Raw genomic sequence first — 13971 nt, 5'->3', positions numbered from 1 at the left:
AATTAACGATATGATAAAAATATATTTATTTTAATTCGTAGGAATGTATTAAAAAATCGATTAGAATTCGACAGAATTAAAATATAAAGTACGTATCAATCAATTCACATGCTATTTATTTATGTTTAATTTTGTCATGTATTTTACTTCTGACTAAAATGTGTCATAACAAAATATGGATATCGGAATGCTTTAAAATCATCATAATATCATTTATTTTGCGTGGTTTTTTGTCTCTTTAGTTTCGAGGTCGAGGATAAATTTAAAACTACACATTGATTTGGTTAAAAAAGTATGCTTTTTTATTATTCTTTCAAATAGTCTTCATCTAAATTTTATAAGAACATTGGACACAATTGAAGCTTTTTACCGATAAATAAGTATAAATAATTTCATATTCACATAGATCGTCTTATTTTTACATACATTACATTTATTTTATATCAGTCCTCTCAAAAGGTCCATTCTCTCCCTGCAAATTAAAATTTAATATTTACACAGCGATAGGGATTCGCATCTACCGTACATACATACATCAACAATTAACAATTAATAGAGACTATTTACAAAATATATTCCATTCATACACACAATCTTCCATCACCATTCACACACATCGATTTACATTCACACGATTTGGCATATGGATGGCGACACGTCACTAGCAGAGGTCGTCCCAGGCGAGCCACCACGGCGCGCGGCAGTCTTCGCGCTTCCGTCGCCGCCGCTCCGCGCGGTCCGACCGCTTCTTCACGAAGCGCACGTTGTACGGGTCCTCGGCCAGCTCCGGGTAGCGCGCCACGTCGTGCACGTACTCGCCCTCGTAGCCCGCAGCAGATCCCGCCTTCTGTATCTCGTCCAGCTCCGCTGCCGACCAGTCGAGCGAACCGCCCAGACCTGCGCGTAAGGCCTCGCGTTCTCGGTGCCAAGCTTTCCGAATAGCCGATGCTCGCGCGTGGTGCAACAAACGTTGCTTCTCTCTCTCGGCGCTGGTGCCGTAGCGTAGATTTACGATGCTCGTTTGTCCGTGTATCTTAACGTCGGCGTAGGATCGGCCACCTTCGGCCACTTCGTGGAAGGTGACGTTTAATTTTCCTTGCATACGTTTCAGTTGTTGTTTGTCGTCAGCTGCACGCCATGTATCCTCTTTTACAAAGTAGAATACATCTTGCTGGTCCCCGTGAACGACGAAAGAAAACGGTAATAGATGCGAGCGATTGAATACAGACGTGTACACGTCTCTATAAATGGCGTTAGCAGAGGGTACAGTAGTGACTACTGCGCGACCTCGTGAGTTTCGTGATATTAGTATACCACGTCCGAACGGTGGTTCTGAATCTGAGCCGATTCTTTTAGGTGCAAGGTTGAGTGCATCGGATTTTAATGCAGACATAGCTGGTATAGAAAGGCTTCTAAAATCAGCTATTCTCTTATTAGACATATGCGATAAAAATCCGGACTCGATGGTGACGCTTGGTAGAAGAGACATTGCAGAAGGAACTCCTGGTCCACCGTCAACTGGAGCAGTACCCCACACCGGGCGACCACGAGGTATGCTTGGTAATATTGAACCACCAGGCAGTTCATCTGGATATAGTTGTGGTGCTAGGCTTTTGGTGTCGTAACCCAGTAGTGCCAGCCAAGATAAATGATCTATAGAAAAAAATAAGTGTATGAGCATTGTGATTTTAGGCTAATGGTAAAAACCATATTAGTACCATACTCAAAAACAAGTAAAGATACATAAATATTACCTGCTGGTTTTTTGTTTTGCGGTCGTACATTTATAGGGTCATTTCCATTAAATCTATAGAGATGTAGTTGAGTAGGGTTGTGTATTCTTTCTATAAGATTTTCCCAAAGCGGCGACATCCATTGTCCAATAAGAGGATCATAAACTTTTCCATTTGCCATATGGACAAGCGATGTAACTTGATCTAATAGACCACCACAAAAGTCTACGGGTAGGTACAAGTATGGATTGGAGTCATAAACGATATGCCCATAAGGTGATCTCATTATTTCGCGAATGCCTTCTCCATATTGATTAAATACCATTACTGGAGTTCCACATTGATCAGTAGCAATATAATACTTGTGACGAGCAACCTAAAATTGTAATGAAAATTAGCATGTTTTCTTTATTTTTTGATTTACATAAATTTCAGTGAATTAAAATGTATATTTACCTGGGTATATATGAGATGACCTCTGTCGTCGTAAACAAGTGTCATAAATCGATTTTCGCGTGGTGAGTAAATGTGGCTGACTTCATGAGGTTTTACTTTATTTGTGTAGAAAAATTGGGTCACGTTTCCGAAATTATCTTTTCTGGTCGAAAGTCTGGAAAATACCAATATATTAATAATTATTAATATTTTAACCCTCATGTACTATTATAGTTAGCATGTAACATCATGCTCCAAGTTATGACCAGACATGGCCTCAAGTAGCTGTTTAAAATTTATGTTAATGTAAAATGTCAATGAGTTAAGTTTTGTGAAATAAAAATTACTGTTAACCATAACTTTACCTGTCAAGATGGTCATAATAATATCGCACGTCAAATCTTCCTCGTTTTGTTGCCCGTATCAGTAAGCCCTTTGCGTTATACTGGAATCTCTCTTCCCTTGCGTTTTGAGAGACAAGTCCACGGCTGTCATAACGATATTGACCTTCACCGAATTTTATGATGCGATCCATGTCATTGTATTCCATTGGTATAGTATTTCCCCTGTATGTTAATGATAGCATGTTTCCGTTATCATCGTATCTAAAGCCCCATGGTTCTTGCGCTTCTACCCCAGTTAATTGACCATCACAATCCCATGTATAATTCTTTACATTTGTGTAAGTGTTAACTCCTACATTTCTAGTGTGTGTTCGTGTCTGTGATATTCTGCCATGCCGGTCATAAGAAAATTCCATTCTGAATACTTCCATTCTATGAATGTTAACAGCGATTTCTTTTTCAAGAAATTGCTCATTCAATGTCCTTGAGAACATTGCGATGCCATCATAGACTGAGGTTTCATTCCATTTCTGTTTCGAAACTGTAAATTGGCCTAAGATCTCAGGGGCACCAGTTTTAATATTATAAATAATATGATATGGAATGAGGGTTTGACCACCAATGCGGCCTTGAACTGATGTTATTCTGTAGTTATTGTCATATTCATATATTATCTTCGCGTTACTTAAACCAGTTTTAGCTCCATAATCAAGTCTTTCTTCTACAAGTAAACCACCTGCGTAGGTAGATTCCCATCGATAGTCAACATCCCGATCCACATGCAATATTTCCGATGGTAGCCCACTGTTCTCTGAATAGTGAATTTGGGTTTGACCGTCACCATGAACAACTTCGGATATTTTATTCGTTGTGAAATAACGGTATATTATACGAGCACCGTCACCTGGGAAAACTGTTTGTAGAAGTTCTCCCGTATGAGAATAGTGTTGCAAATATTTCTTCGCAGACCCTGGGGGCGTGTATGTAACGCGCAGAAAACCAATAGATGGCTGAACACTAAATGAGTGGTTTGATCCAGATGGCAGAATAACATGAGTCAGTCCACCGCCTCCATCGTATGAATATTTGAAATGTCTCTGGCTTGCTAAAGTAATTTTGGAAACAAGATTTCCTTCATTATAATATATAAATTTAGTACCATCTTGAGGGCTTGTTATTTCTGAGAGCATTCCGTGGGGGTCATAACTATATGACTCTTCACTGACACCCCATTTCCAGCCATTTATTCTATAAAATCTGTCATACGAAATGTTCAGAGGTACTCCAGCACCATGAGGCGTGAAAGACAATGGTAAACCAGCTACATCATAGGCGATTGTAAATAGAGGAATTCGATCTGCATTAAAGAATGTTTCTTTGCTCTTAAACTGATCGAATTCAATAATTAGAACTCTCGAATCGTTAACCCATATTTCGCGATTAAGAGTTTGTTGTGGGTTTCTCACATCACCTACTAACGTATACAATGAATACATATTATTTATTAATCCATCGCCGAAGGTTGTTGTTTGGTGTGACCACATGTGTAACATTTCAGCTTCAATTGGTAAAGCGGCTTCAAGCAATGGATGTTTTGCAGCAGCTACGCTTTCAAATTTACCTGACCATGGAGTATCAATGACTAAAGTATTGTTTGTAAAAATGCGTCCTTCTGTTATTTGCTTTCCGTTGTTAATAGTAATCTGCTTAAAAGATTGTCCGTGCAAAACGTATTCACATTTCTTTGATACGCCTACTGGAATATTACTCGTGGGATTTGATACAGTAACTGCAAGACCGTAGTTTTTAGCAAGGCCTGAGGTTATATGAACTTGTTCTCCTGAAGGCATGATAATTTTTGTAACTCTTCCAAGTTCATCGTAATTGTAAATAACTGTATCACCAGCCTGTAAAATGAATAAATAGTTTTTAAAAACTTATTTAAGCAATATTTTATTTAAAAACTTATTTTAATTTAAACAAAAATACATACCCCTGAACGACTATTGAGTAGTCCCGTATTAGCGTCATAGTCTAATTCGATTTCTGATGTTCCCTTTTCTGTAATTTTCGTTAAGTAGCCAATTCCAGATACTTTGAGTTCGAGTTTATGGTCTTGTGTATTTTCGATTGAACTAACAATATTGCTATAATCCCTCAATAATTGAATTTTGTTGCCCGATGCATCAGTAACAGTTGATAATTTTCCAAAACTAGTATTTTTGGAATACAAAAATGAATATCTTGTTTTTCCTGAGGTTAAGTCTTTCGTCGTAATATGTTGTCCATAACGATTGAAAACATAAATTTCTGATGTAGGTGGATAAGGAATTCGGAATTCGCCGTTTTCATCATGAGAGGGTAAGTAATGTTTCAGTGCCAAAATATGAAGTGAACCTGTTCAAATACGACACAAATAAGTTAATAAAAGTATTTAAATGAACAATATATGAATAATTACCGCAACGTTATCGTAATTTTAGTAATTTAATGAATATTTACCTTGATCAACTACGTTAAGGACGCCATCTGGCGTGACCGCCAAGGCAGATATTGTCTGGAACTTTGCATTCGATGATAGTAATGTTTCAGTGTTTGTCGGCGGTTCGTCTCCCACTGCAACGCTCAATCGACAAGGGCATCCTGCACCTTCTTCGCGTACATTTACGGGCACAACAGTCGCCGAAATTGACGTATTACATTCACAACTAAGTTCTTTAAAGTTTTCTTGTACCTTTCCAGCAAAATGCAAAATTTTTCCAGACGGATCAATTGTCTTTATCGTGTTTGTTTTTTTAGCGTCGGATTCCGCAACATAAAGAATGCCACTAGGTGCAAATGCTATGGCTAGAATAGTGCCTAAGCTAGAATCTTCCCTAAAGTCAGTATTTGTTCTGTTTGATGGCTTAACGATTGGTTTACCGTCACTTCCTACTCGACAGTGAGATGGTTGGCCAGCAACCACTTTAATTTTCATGTCAACAGTTAGTTTCAATATAATCCTGTCATCTATGAAATACAAAGATCCATCTAAAGGCGATAAAGCAACGCCAGTGGGCCATTGTAACTGAGCTTCATATGGTGGTATAGCTCCACGGCAAGGTACGGGTGACCAATGATTGTGATGTCCATGATGTCCAACAAGAGTGTGAATAATTCCACTTGGATCTACGGCACGTATGTTAGTTCCATCTGCGATGTACATTGTTCTATCTGCTGCTATAGCAAGACCTACAAAAAAAATTCAATGATAAATACCAGCAATGAGTACGCGGTGTGTAAAATCATTTCAATAATTTTTTAAATGTTAAAAAAGAGTAACTACTGAGCTTCTTGCCGGTTCTTCTCGGTAGAATCTACTTTCCGAACCGGTGGTAGCTTCACTTAATTGTAAAATGACTATTCAAAAGTGCTTGTAAAAGCCTACTTGAATAAAGTTTATTTTGATTTGATTTGATTATCGGTATTTCATGCGATAACAATATCTTAAAATAATATAATAATCTTATTAACCTTTCGGGTGGGCCAACTTTGCATTTATAGCAGGTCCTTCGTCACCGCAATTAGAATCGTCTCCTGGTACACAGCGGTCACCATTTCCGACGATGGGTTCAGAATTCATAGCAGGGTCTCGAACTTTGTCTAGAACTACAACCCTTCGAACTTGATGCCTTTCTGAGTCTGATATGTAAAGATATCCATCTGCTGGCGATATGCAGATGTAGTATTGATATGCAACTTGTGTTGTTCTAAAATAACAGAAAAGCACAAATTAAGAAACGAAATTGATTTATTACATAATATTTAATACCGTAACAAACAGTTTTGTCCATTTTATAAAGTAAATTTATAAGTTACTTACTCTAGTTGAAGTACGGTGGTAACCACACCTTCTGGAGTAATTCGACGAACAAGATTAAAGTCCCCGACATATAGAGATCCGTCGGGTCCTGAGGTGAGTGCAGTTGGTGTTAAAAGTCGCGAATCAGCTGCTTTGCCATTACAATGATCAGGGCAATTTAAGGATCTTTGTAGACCTGTACCCATTACGACCTGAAAGTAAGTATAAAAATTTAAATTGATATTACATAAATGGTTAATTAAATGTAATAAATTTAAACAAATCTTGGGTGTATATTATTGTTTCAATAATACCTGAACAGTTCTTGGATACTGCTTCAGATGTAACAAGGCACCATCTCCTTTTTGTAGTATGCCTTCATGAAAATTATAATGATGATGTATATCCAGACCCCATCCGCCGATATCAGAAATATCAACGTCAAATCCAGTTAATGTCGCTGTTTGTGTCTCCCACACTACCGCTGAACATGTTGTGTATTCATAGCCGATAGAGATTTTGGCTTGAGCTTGACCGTATACCTAATAAAATCAAATAAAAAAAAATATTAGATTATACAAAAACCCTTATTAGTATAATTATTGTTTTTTTTTTTATTTCTTTGATTAGTTTCTTCGTTTATTTACGGTTATCACAAAAATATCTTTACCTTTTGTTTATAAACATTTCTCTTATTCCAAGCAAATATGTGAGTCAAGTCAGGATCCGCTTCGTACGTGTGAGTATGTAGAGAGCCCTCAATTTCGACGCGCACATGAACTCGAGTGAGAGAGGCCGGTACCACTCTTCGGGTCAATTGGATATGTACACAAGATAAGTACCCGGCTGCTTGTGATGAGCGATAAGTTAGCTTCACCGATGAGCCTGGTATTCCAATAGATTCGCTTACAATCTGTAAAAAATATTTTATCAAATACCTAAACTAAGAAACGGCACTTGAAGTAAATGAATATTAAATGAATAGTCTTAATTATTCACCTGCGCCTCTGGATATATGACGGTCGATGTCGTGGGGGATGAAACGGCTGGTGCAGCAAGCGCTGGCATAGCGACTACTTCAGGTCTTAGGCGTTCGTGATCATGCGCGCTACATGGCGGAATCTCCGATTCCCACCATTGAGGCATAGGTGACCAATCCAATCGAGGTGGTGCTCTGAAGTAAGGTTCAATAAAGAGTTAATTTTATGTAACAGTCTTCTCAAACTCTTTAAAGGCTTATAAACAGTTAAATTTGAAAAAGAAAAAAATATATACATTAATTTATTAAATTTTCTATGTAATAAAAGAGAGTATGTAAGTCTATTTTTACCGATAATCTGCAAACATGGAAATATGAATAAATTAATTTTTAAATAAAAGCTTCAGCATTTTTTGTCATTTATTGCTCACCTCGGTGTAGGTACTTTGATGCTGTCATCGCTTAGCTCCATTTGTACGGGTGGTAACACAACAATTTGGTTCCACGGTACGAAGACAGTCTTCCGAAGCGGCTTGAATGGTGATCTCTGGAACTGCAGCGTAACTGCACCTCCACCATTCACCAACACGTCGAACCTACAAAGTTGTTAAGGTGAAAACTAACTATGTAAACACTTATAACGACGTGCCTTATATTTGGAACTGATGGTGTATTTATATTTGGTATCTTTTTTATTATATTTGTGTATTCGTTTACGTTAATATTATATTTAATAGCGATTATTCTAAATAACTTGATAATACGAAGGTCATATGTTCAAATGGATACGAAAATTAAAGTTTTATTTCATATTCCCAGGTTCCATAAGTTATTCTATGACTAACGATATAGAAAATTATGATAATCATGTCTTTTTAGTTGTAATCGACGTATGCTTTCATAATAAAAAAAATTTAAAAGGTTTGTGCAAAATCACGTTTCGTTTTAAAATTAAATTAGCTAAAAATTTTAACAATTCATAGTTTTTAGTTATATTTCATAACAAAAATTCAACTTTAATTTCAAAACAATATAATTTACAATTTAGGTTTAAACTGCGATAATAAAAAATATATGAAATATTATTCAAATTGTTTAAAAAAAGAAATTAATGTATTGCTTATTAATATGAAACAAACATAGGCCCAATTATCATATTATTAAGAGAATAAGGAAATTTTGTCCAGCGTATTTATATCAAAAAATGGTCTGTGTTTTATTTAATTTAGAATCGGTGGTCTCTGATTTGTTATTTTCCATGGTTTTATACGGTTATTACTCAGCGATGTTTATATAACTAACTGACTAATTTTCGGAATGCCTACTAGTATTTTTAACCGACTTCAAAAAAAGGAGGAGGTTCTCAATTCGTCGGGGCCTTTTTTTTATTTTTTTTTTTTATTTTTTATGTATGTTACCGAATTACTCGAAGATGGCTGGGCCGATTTTGACAATTCTTTTTTTGTTTGAAAGGGCATGTTTTACAGGTGGTCCCATCGTCAGGAGATCAGGATCTGATGATGGGATCCTGGAGAAATCGAGGGAACTCCTCAAATTTTATAGGCACACCTATAGTGATTTCGGTTTTATTCAAAGTGCCTTGGACATATGCTCACGAAAAGTGACATTTGATGAAGTGGAACTGATGATGAAGACCACAACTGGTAATTAGAACCTATTAGTACCTAAGTAACTATTTTACGGGTTTAGTTCTATTTCTTTAAGATAGTCGTCAAGCAATTGATGTTAGTAAACATGCCTATGATGAAGTCTAGCTGATGGTGGACTATTAGGAGAATTCCTCAATGATTAACGGCATTGTATCGGGAAAAATGGTATTGTCTAATTGGCGATGAGCAGTTAACATTAGGCTATTGTAACTTAGGTAACGCTTAATTTGAGTTGCAGTCCACATCGTATTGAAACGGCGTTGAGTTATGTTTAGAGAGTCGAAAGCCGAAATGTACTGAGTATAATAAAGTGAATGACAAACACTACCAATTGTAATTATAAATAACAAAACAACACTGAAAAGCATTAAATAAATTTTTATAAATAAAAAAAAACCGCCTTCAAAAATGAACTAAAAAGAAAAAAATAATCAGTTACATCCATATCCAATTTACGATTTTTTAATCACCTTTTGAAGTCGGTGCCAACAAAGTAAATAAATTCCTATATTGAAATCATTTAATTTGTATCGATAGTAAGGTTTGTCTAATGGTGTCATCTATACAATAAATATATTTAGTTTTTGTATGTATGTATTATGTACCTATATTAGCAATGTTGGCACCGAATTTGAGAGGTGATTAAAAAATCGTTAATTGGATATGGATGTAACTGATTATTTTTTTCTTTTTAGTTCATTTTTGAAGGCGGTTTTTTTTTAATTATAAAAATTTATTTAATGTTATATTGAAATCTATGGGGCTACGACTAACTTAAAATGTCGTCTTCGCAATGACCACTCACATTTTTTTATATTTTTATGTATAAAATCTTGCATATTTTTTAGGGTTTTATTTTATCATCATATTTGAATTTATTAAGTGATCAAAGTCTCTGCAGAATTTCATTAAATAAATGAATATCTTCCCCCAGGGAGGATGTATTGACTTTGCGGAGTTGGAAACTTAGTGTTACAAGTTTATCTTCACTTCTCATGTTTATACAAAGTTTATTGCTGTTTCTTTCAGAATAATCAATATTATTACCGATATGGATATTAATATATTGTGGCGCTACCTAAATCTATTTAACATTGTGGAGCTTCAAATGAAAAGAACATGTTATCCAACAATATTTACTTTGTAATCAAAATAAAATGAAATCAAAGACATATTACTAACAACGGTAATATTAATTCCACCAACCCACATTGGAACAGCATGGTGAAATATGTTCCAAACCTTCTCCTCAAAGGGAGTGGAAGTCTTGTTGTAATATTAATTTGAAATAAGCCTTGTACTTGTTCTATTCTACTTCATTTTTATCATTATATTTCTATATGACAAATAATGCATCAATACATCAAACATTCATAACTTAAACAAAACATGATTATTTTTTTAGAGCACGAGAGTTAAAACTTAATTTTTATGAATTCAAAATATTTATTTTTCGAATTATCCTTAAAAACCTGCTGCACTAATAAATAAAGGTAATATCTATTTTTAGATGGAATAAAAAATGTAATAATAACAGCGTTTTATTATAATTAACTAAAAAAAAAACAGTGTTTTTAGCAAAATGTTTAATATTTGGTGAAGGATATAGGTGTATTTATATTTTATATTAAAAACGGGACACACCAACGCATTTTCAGTGGGGGCGTTCGCCCAGGGCGGTAGATCTCACAGAGCTTATATAGCCAAATTTAATAAAGTAAATAATTTTGTAGTTATTTTATTCGCAAACCACGTACAGCGTGCTCATTATAACTTCTATTACTAATGACGTCAAGATTTGAAAGTTATAGATATGAATAGATGAGTAATGAAGTAGATATTTATCTAGCATTCTATGTATTTTGACCTACAAACGTATATAAGAAACACATGAAATTTTTATAAATGACACAATTACTCTAAGCAGTTAATTTTTCTTTCATAAAATCACAAACTCAGTTCACACAGGAAAAGTAAATAATAACACAAACAAATAATCTACGTTGAAATAGTTTTATGAAAAACCAATGTCATATACGTAATCTTTTAAACATAATAATATAACCTGTAAAATATAAATTCAAACCAACCGTATTGGTTTTAAGGCAAATTATTGAACTAATATATTTCTGTACTGTTTTTTTAATAACGTATTTCATAAAATCAGGTACAATATTGTTGTTTTTATTAAGATTTAAGTAAAACCTTCGCCATGCTTTCTTTGCAAGAACGAGCAAGGGTAAATATTAGCATATTCATGAACTCCCTAACATATTCTCCGGCATAATAAGTTAAATTTTAACGAAACGCCGCTTTTACAGCTTAATTACTTATATAAGGACGCCCATACATACAATGTAGTTATTACGCCTCATAAAAATAAAGATAAACAAATATTAATTTAAAAATAATTTCATATCGTGTATTATTACGGTTATTAGCCGTATAGTTGCTGTTATATAATTCGATTAAGTGTATGGAATTCGTAATGACCGTAACGGAAAATTAACGAATTCTACAGTGTACACGGTTGTTTAGATCAAATATTATAACGATTGTTATTTCTCCTTTAAATACGGGAAGGCACGCGATTCGAGAAAGTCGTAACGTAAATTTAATAACTTTAACATTTAAACTTACAAATTGTCTTCTATGTTTTTTTTTTGCGTAATTACGTAAACATTTATAATTATTATTTAAATGTTGCAGATTATCAACACGAAATGTTATAATTTCATATTAAATATATATCTGTTTATTGCTTCAAAATAAAATGATAATTATTGCAAAAAGGATTAAAGCTTGTTTCTTTTTTTTTTTTTTAATAATTGTTGAAACTTTTTAATTTATTGATGCTTTAATAATATCTCTACTAAAAATAATGTATTTGCATGTAAAAGGAGAAGGTTAACGGGCCCAGCGCAAGCTGCACTCTTTGTTTGATGTATGTATAGCGTATAAGTGCTTTGTACTTTACGACGGCACGTGTACCATCACCTGGCGGCGTCAGACTTGTCTTCCTTTGAATTAAGGGTTGAACGACTTACATGCAATTAATTCGCAAAGAAACCATTAATTTTATTTTAAATTATTTGTTTTGAACACGGTGGTATCATTTTTGACTTGCAGTGGTACATATAATTATCAAACGTAATAAAAAAGTATTTTATATATTTTTTCTGTGTACAGTCATTAGTTTCATTAAACCCAGGAAGTAAATATACTAACAAATAAATAAATAAATAAATAAATCTGAGACAACATTACATACATTACTCTGATCCCAATGTAAGTAGCTGAAGCACTTGTGTTATGGAAATCAGAAGTAACGACGGTACCACAAACACCCAGACCCAAGACAACATAGAAAACTAATGGTAATCTACATCGACTCGGCCAGGAATCGAACCCGGGACCTCGGAGTGGCGTACCCATGAAAACCGGTGTACACACCACTCGACCATGGAGGTCGTCATGAATATATAAAAATAAATGTAATCAAAGTATCTGAATATCAGTTGTAAAACAAAATGGTTATTTCATAGTAGGTACTTACCATCCACCCTGCCTCGTAAGAGTGAATCCAAATCTCGCTTCACGATCGACGGACACCCTGATGCCGATGATGCCGAGCCCCTGCGGCGACACTACCTGCCCCCGCATCACCGACACTCGGCTGCACATCACACCGCTTATCAGTTCGTGTTGGCAGAGCACGGCGCAAGCGGCGGTATGATTCACAATTCACATGCTTCAATTACCATAAACCGTTCTTACGTGCCTATATACATTTACGTGTTGATGTATAGCTTTATTTTTTGTATTCATATATTTATTCTATATATGAGTAAAGTAAGTCCCTATACTGTAAGAGTTAATATGTATTATATATTTAATCATTGAGAAAACTTGTGTTTGTTTAATTATGGTGAATTTTGTTATCAGATATGCAATTTATATTTAGAAATAAATTTACTTTGTTTTTAATCAATGGAATATCTACATCATCCGAACGCCTCAATTAAAAGAGTTATTAATATTTTTGCTGAAATAAATACGTCGTTAATTACTAAATAAAAAAGTTTTAGAGTTAAAGTAATAAAAGTAAAACCCACTACTAATTATTTTTATAGAAATCATAATGCTCTAATGTATTAACACCTTTGACTAATTAACACGATCACTAGATCGTAAAAATGAGAATATATTATTTATTAATTAGACATGAAACCCATTTTAACGAATATTAATATTGTCATGAAAACATTTCGAATGTTATTGAATTTCAAATTTTGTTGTTGTATGAAACAACTGTTATAATCAACGAAGTTTAAACGGTTCATGTGAATCATATCGTCGCATGCGCATCCTCAATAAATATCGAGGTAATCGTGCTAATGCTTATAACTTGCAATCAAATCTGTGAAAGTGAAGTATGAAAATAAAAATTGAAAAATAAAATAAGAAGTATTAGCATTGCACATTCTCTTTTCAGGATTAGCTAAATATCTAGATGAAACTTCCATTTACATATATGTTTATGAATTAAAAAAAATAACGAATTGTATGTAAACGGAAATCTGGCTAGATAGGTATGTAGGTATTATGCATGTAACAGCTGCCACACAGACCATAGTCAATATTTTTGATATAACAGGATTTGATATCTACGTTGTTAAGTTAAGTACCATCTCTTGACACAAAAATTGGTGCAATTTTTATATTAAATTAAAAATTGATAATACTTAACTTTTCCAAAGTGTAAAAAGTGCAACTGTGTCCAGCTTGGAAAAAGTCTACGTTTTAAACACAAGCCTGAATTTATTCTATGTACAAAATATACAAGTTTATAATTCTCCAACATCTAAAGTGTGTGAATTTGACCTCGATTGGGTAAAAGAGGTTTCGAATTTAATTCCTAGATATCACCCAAACATTAAAAAGTGAAGTTAAATCGAAGTTTGCAAAA

General features: G+C 34.3%; 1 protein-coding gene across 5 annotated transcripts in view; it reads right to left on the bottom strand.

The window, feature by feature from the left end:
• Window positions 1-275: 275 nt before the first annotated feature.
• LOC124544085 (teneurin-a) overlaps window positions 276-13971 on the bottom strand; it is a 317621-nt gene continuing 303925 nt past the window's right edge. For all 5 annotated transcript variants that reach the window (XM_047122505.1, XM_047122506.1, XM_047122507.1 and 2 more), the window contains 13 exons: window positions 12559-12678; window positions 7764-7928; window positions 7353-7527; window positions 7024-7266; window positions 6668-6895; window positions 6375-6565; window positions 6026-6261; window positions 5015-5743; window positions 4506-4909; window positions 2534-4419; window positions 2190-2343; window positions 1755-2109; window positions 276-1653 (listed from right to left, as the gene is read on the bottom strand). In XM_047122505.1, the coding sequence (XP_046978461.1) occupies window positions 662-1653; window positions 1755-2109; window positions 2190-2343; window positions 2534-4419; window positions 4506-4909; window positions 5015-5743; window positions 6026-6261; window positions 6375-6565; window positions 6668-6895; window positions 7024-7266; window positions 7353-7527; window positions 7764-7928; window positions 12559-12678 (5878 nt within the window). In that variant the 3' untranslated portion in view covers window positions 276-661. The remainder of the gene's footprint in view (window positions 1654-1754; window positions 2110-2189; window positions 2344-2533; window positions 4420-4505; window positions 4910-5014; window positions 5744-6025; window positions 6262-6374; window positions 6566-6667; window positions 6896-7023; window positions 7267-7352; window positions 7528-7763; window positions 7929-12558; window positions 12679-13971) is intronic.

This window comes from Vanessa cardui, chromosome 4 (genome assembly GCF_905220365.1).
Source record: "Vanessa cardui chromosome 4, ilVanCard2.1, whole genome shotgun sequence".
Lineage (NCBI taxonomy): Eukaryota > Metazoa > Arthropoda > Insecta > Lepidoptera > Nymphalidae > Vanessa > Vanessa cardui.
This window is presented reverse-complemented; position numbering and strand designations above follow the sequence as displayed.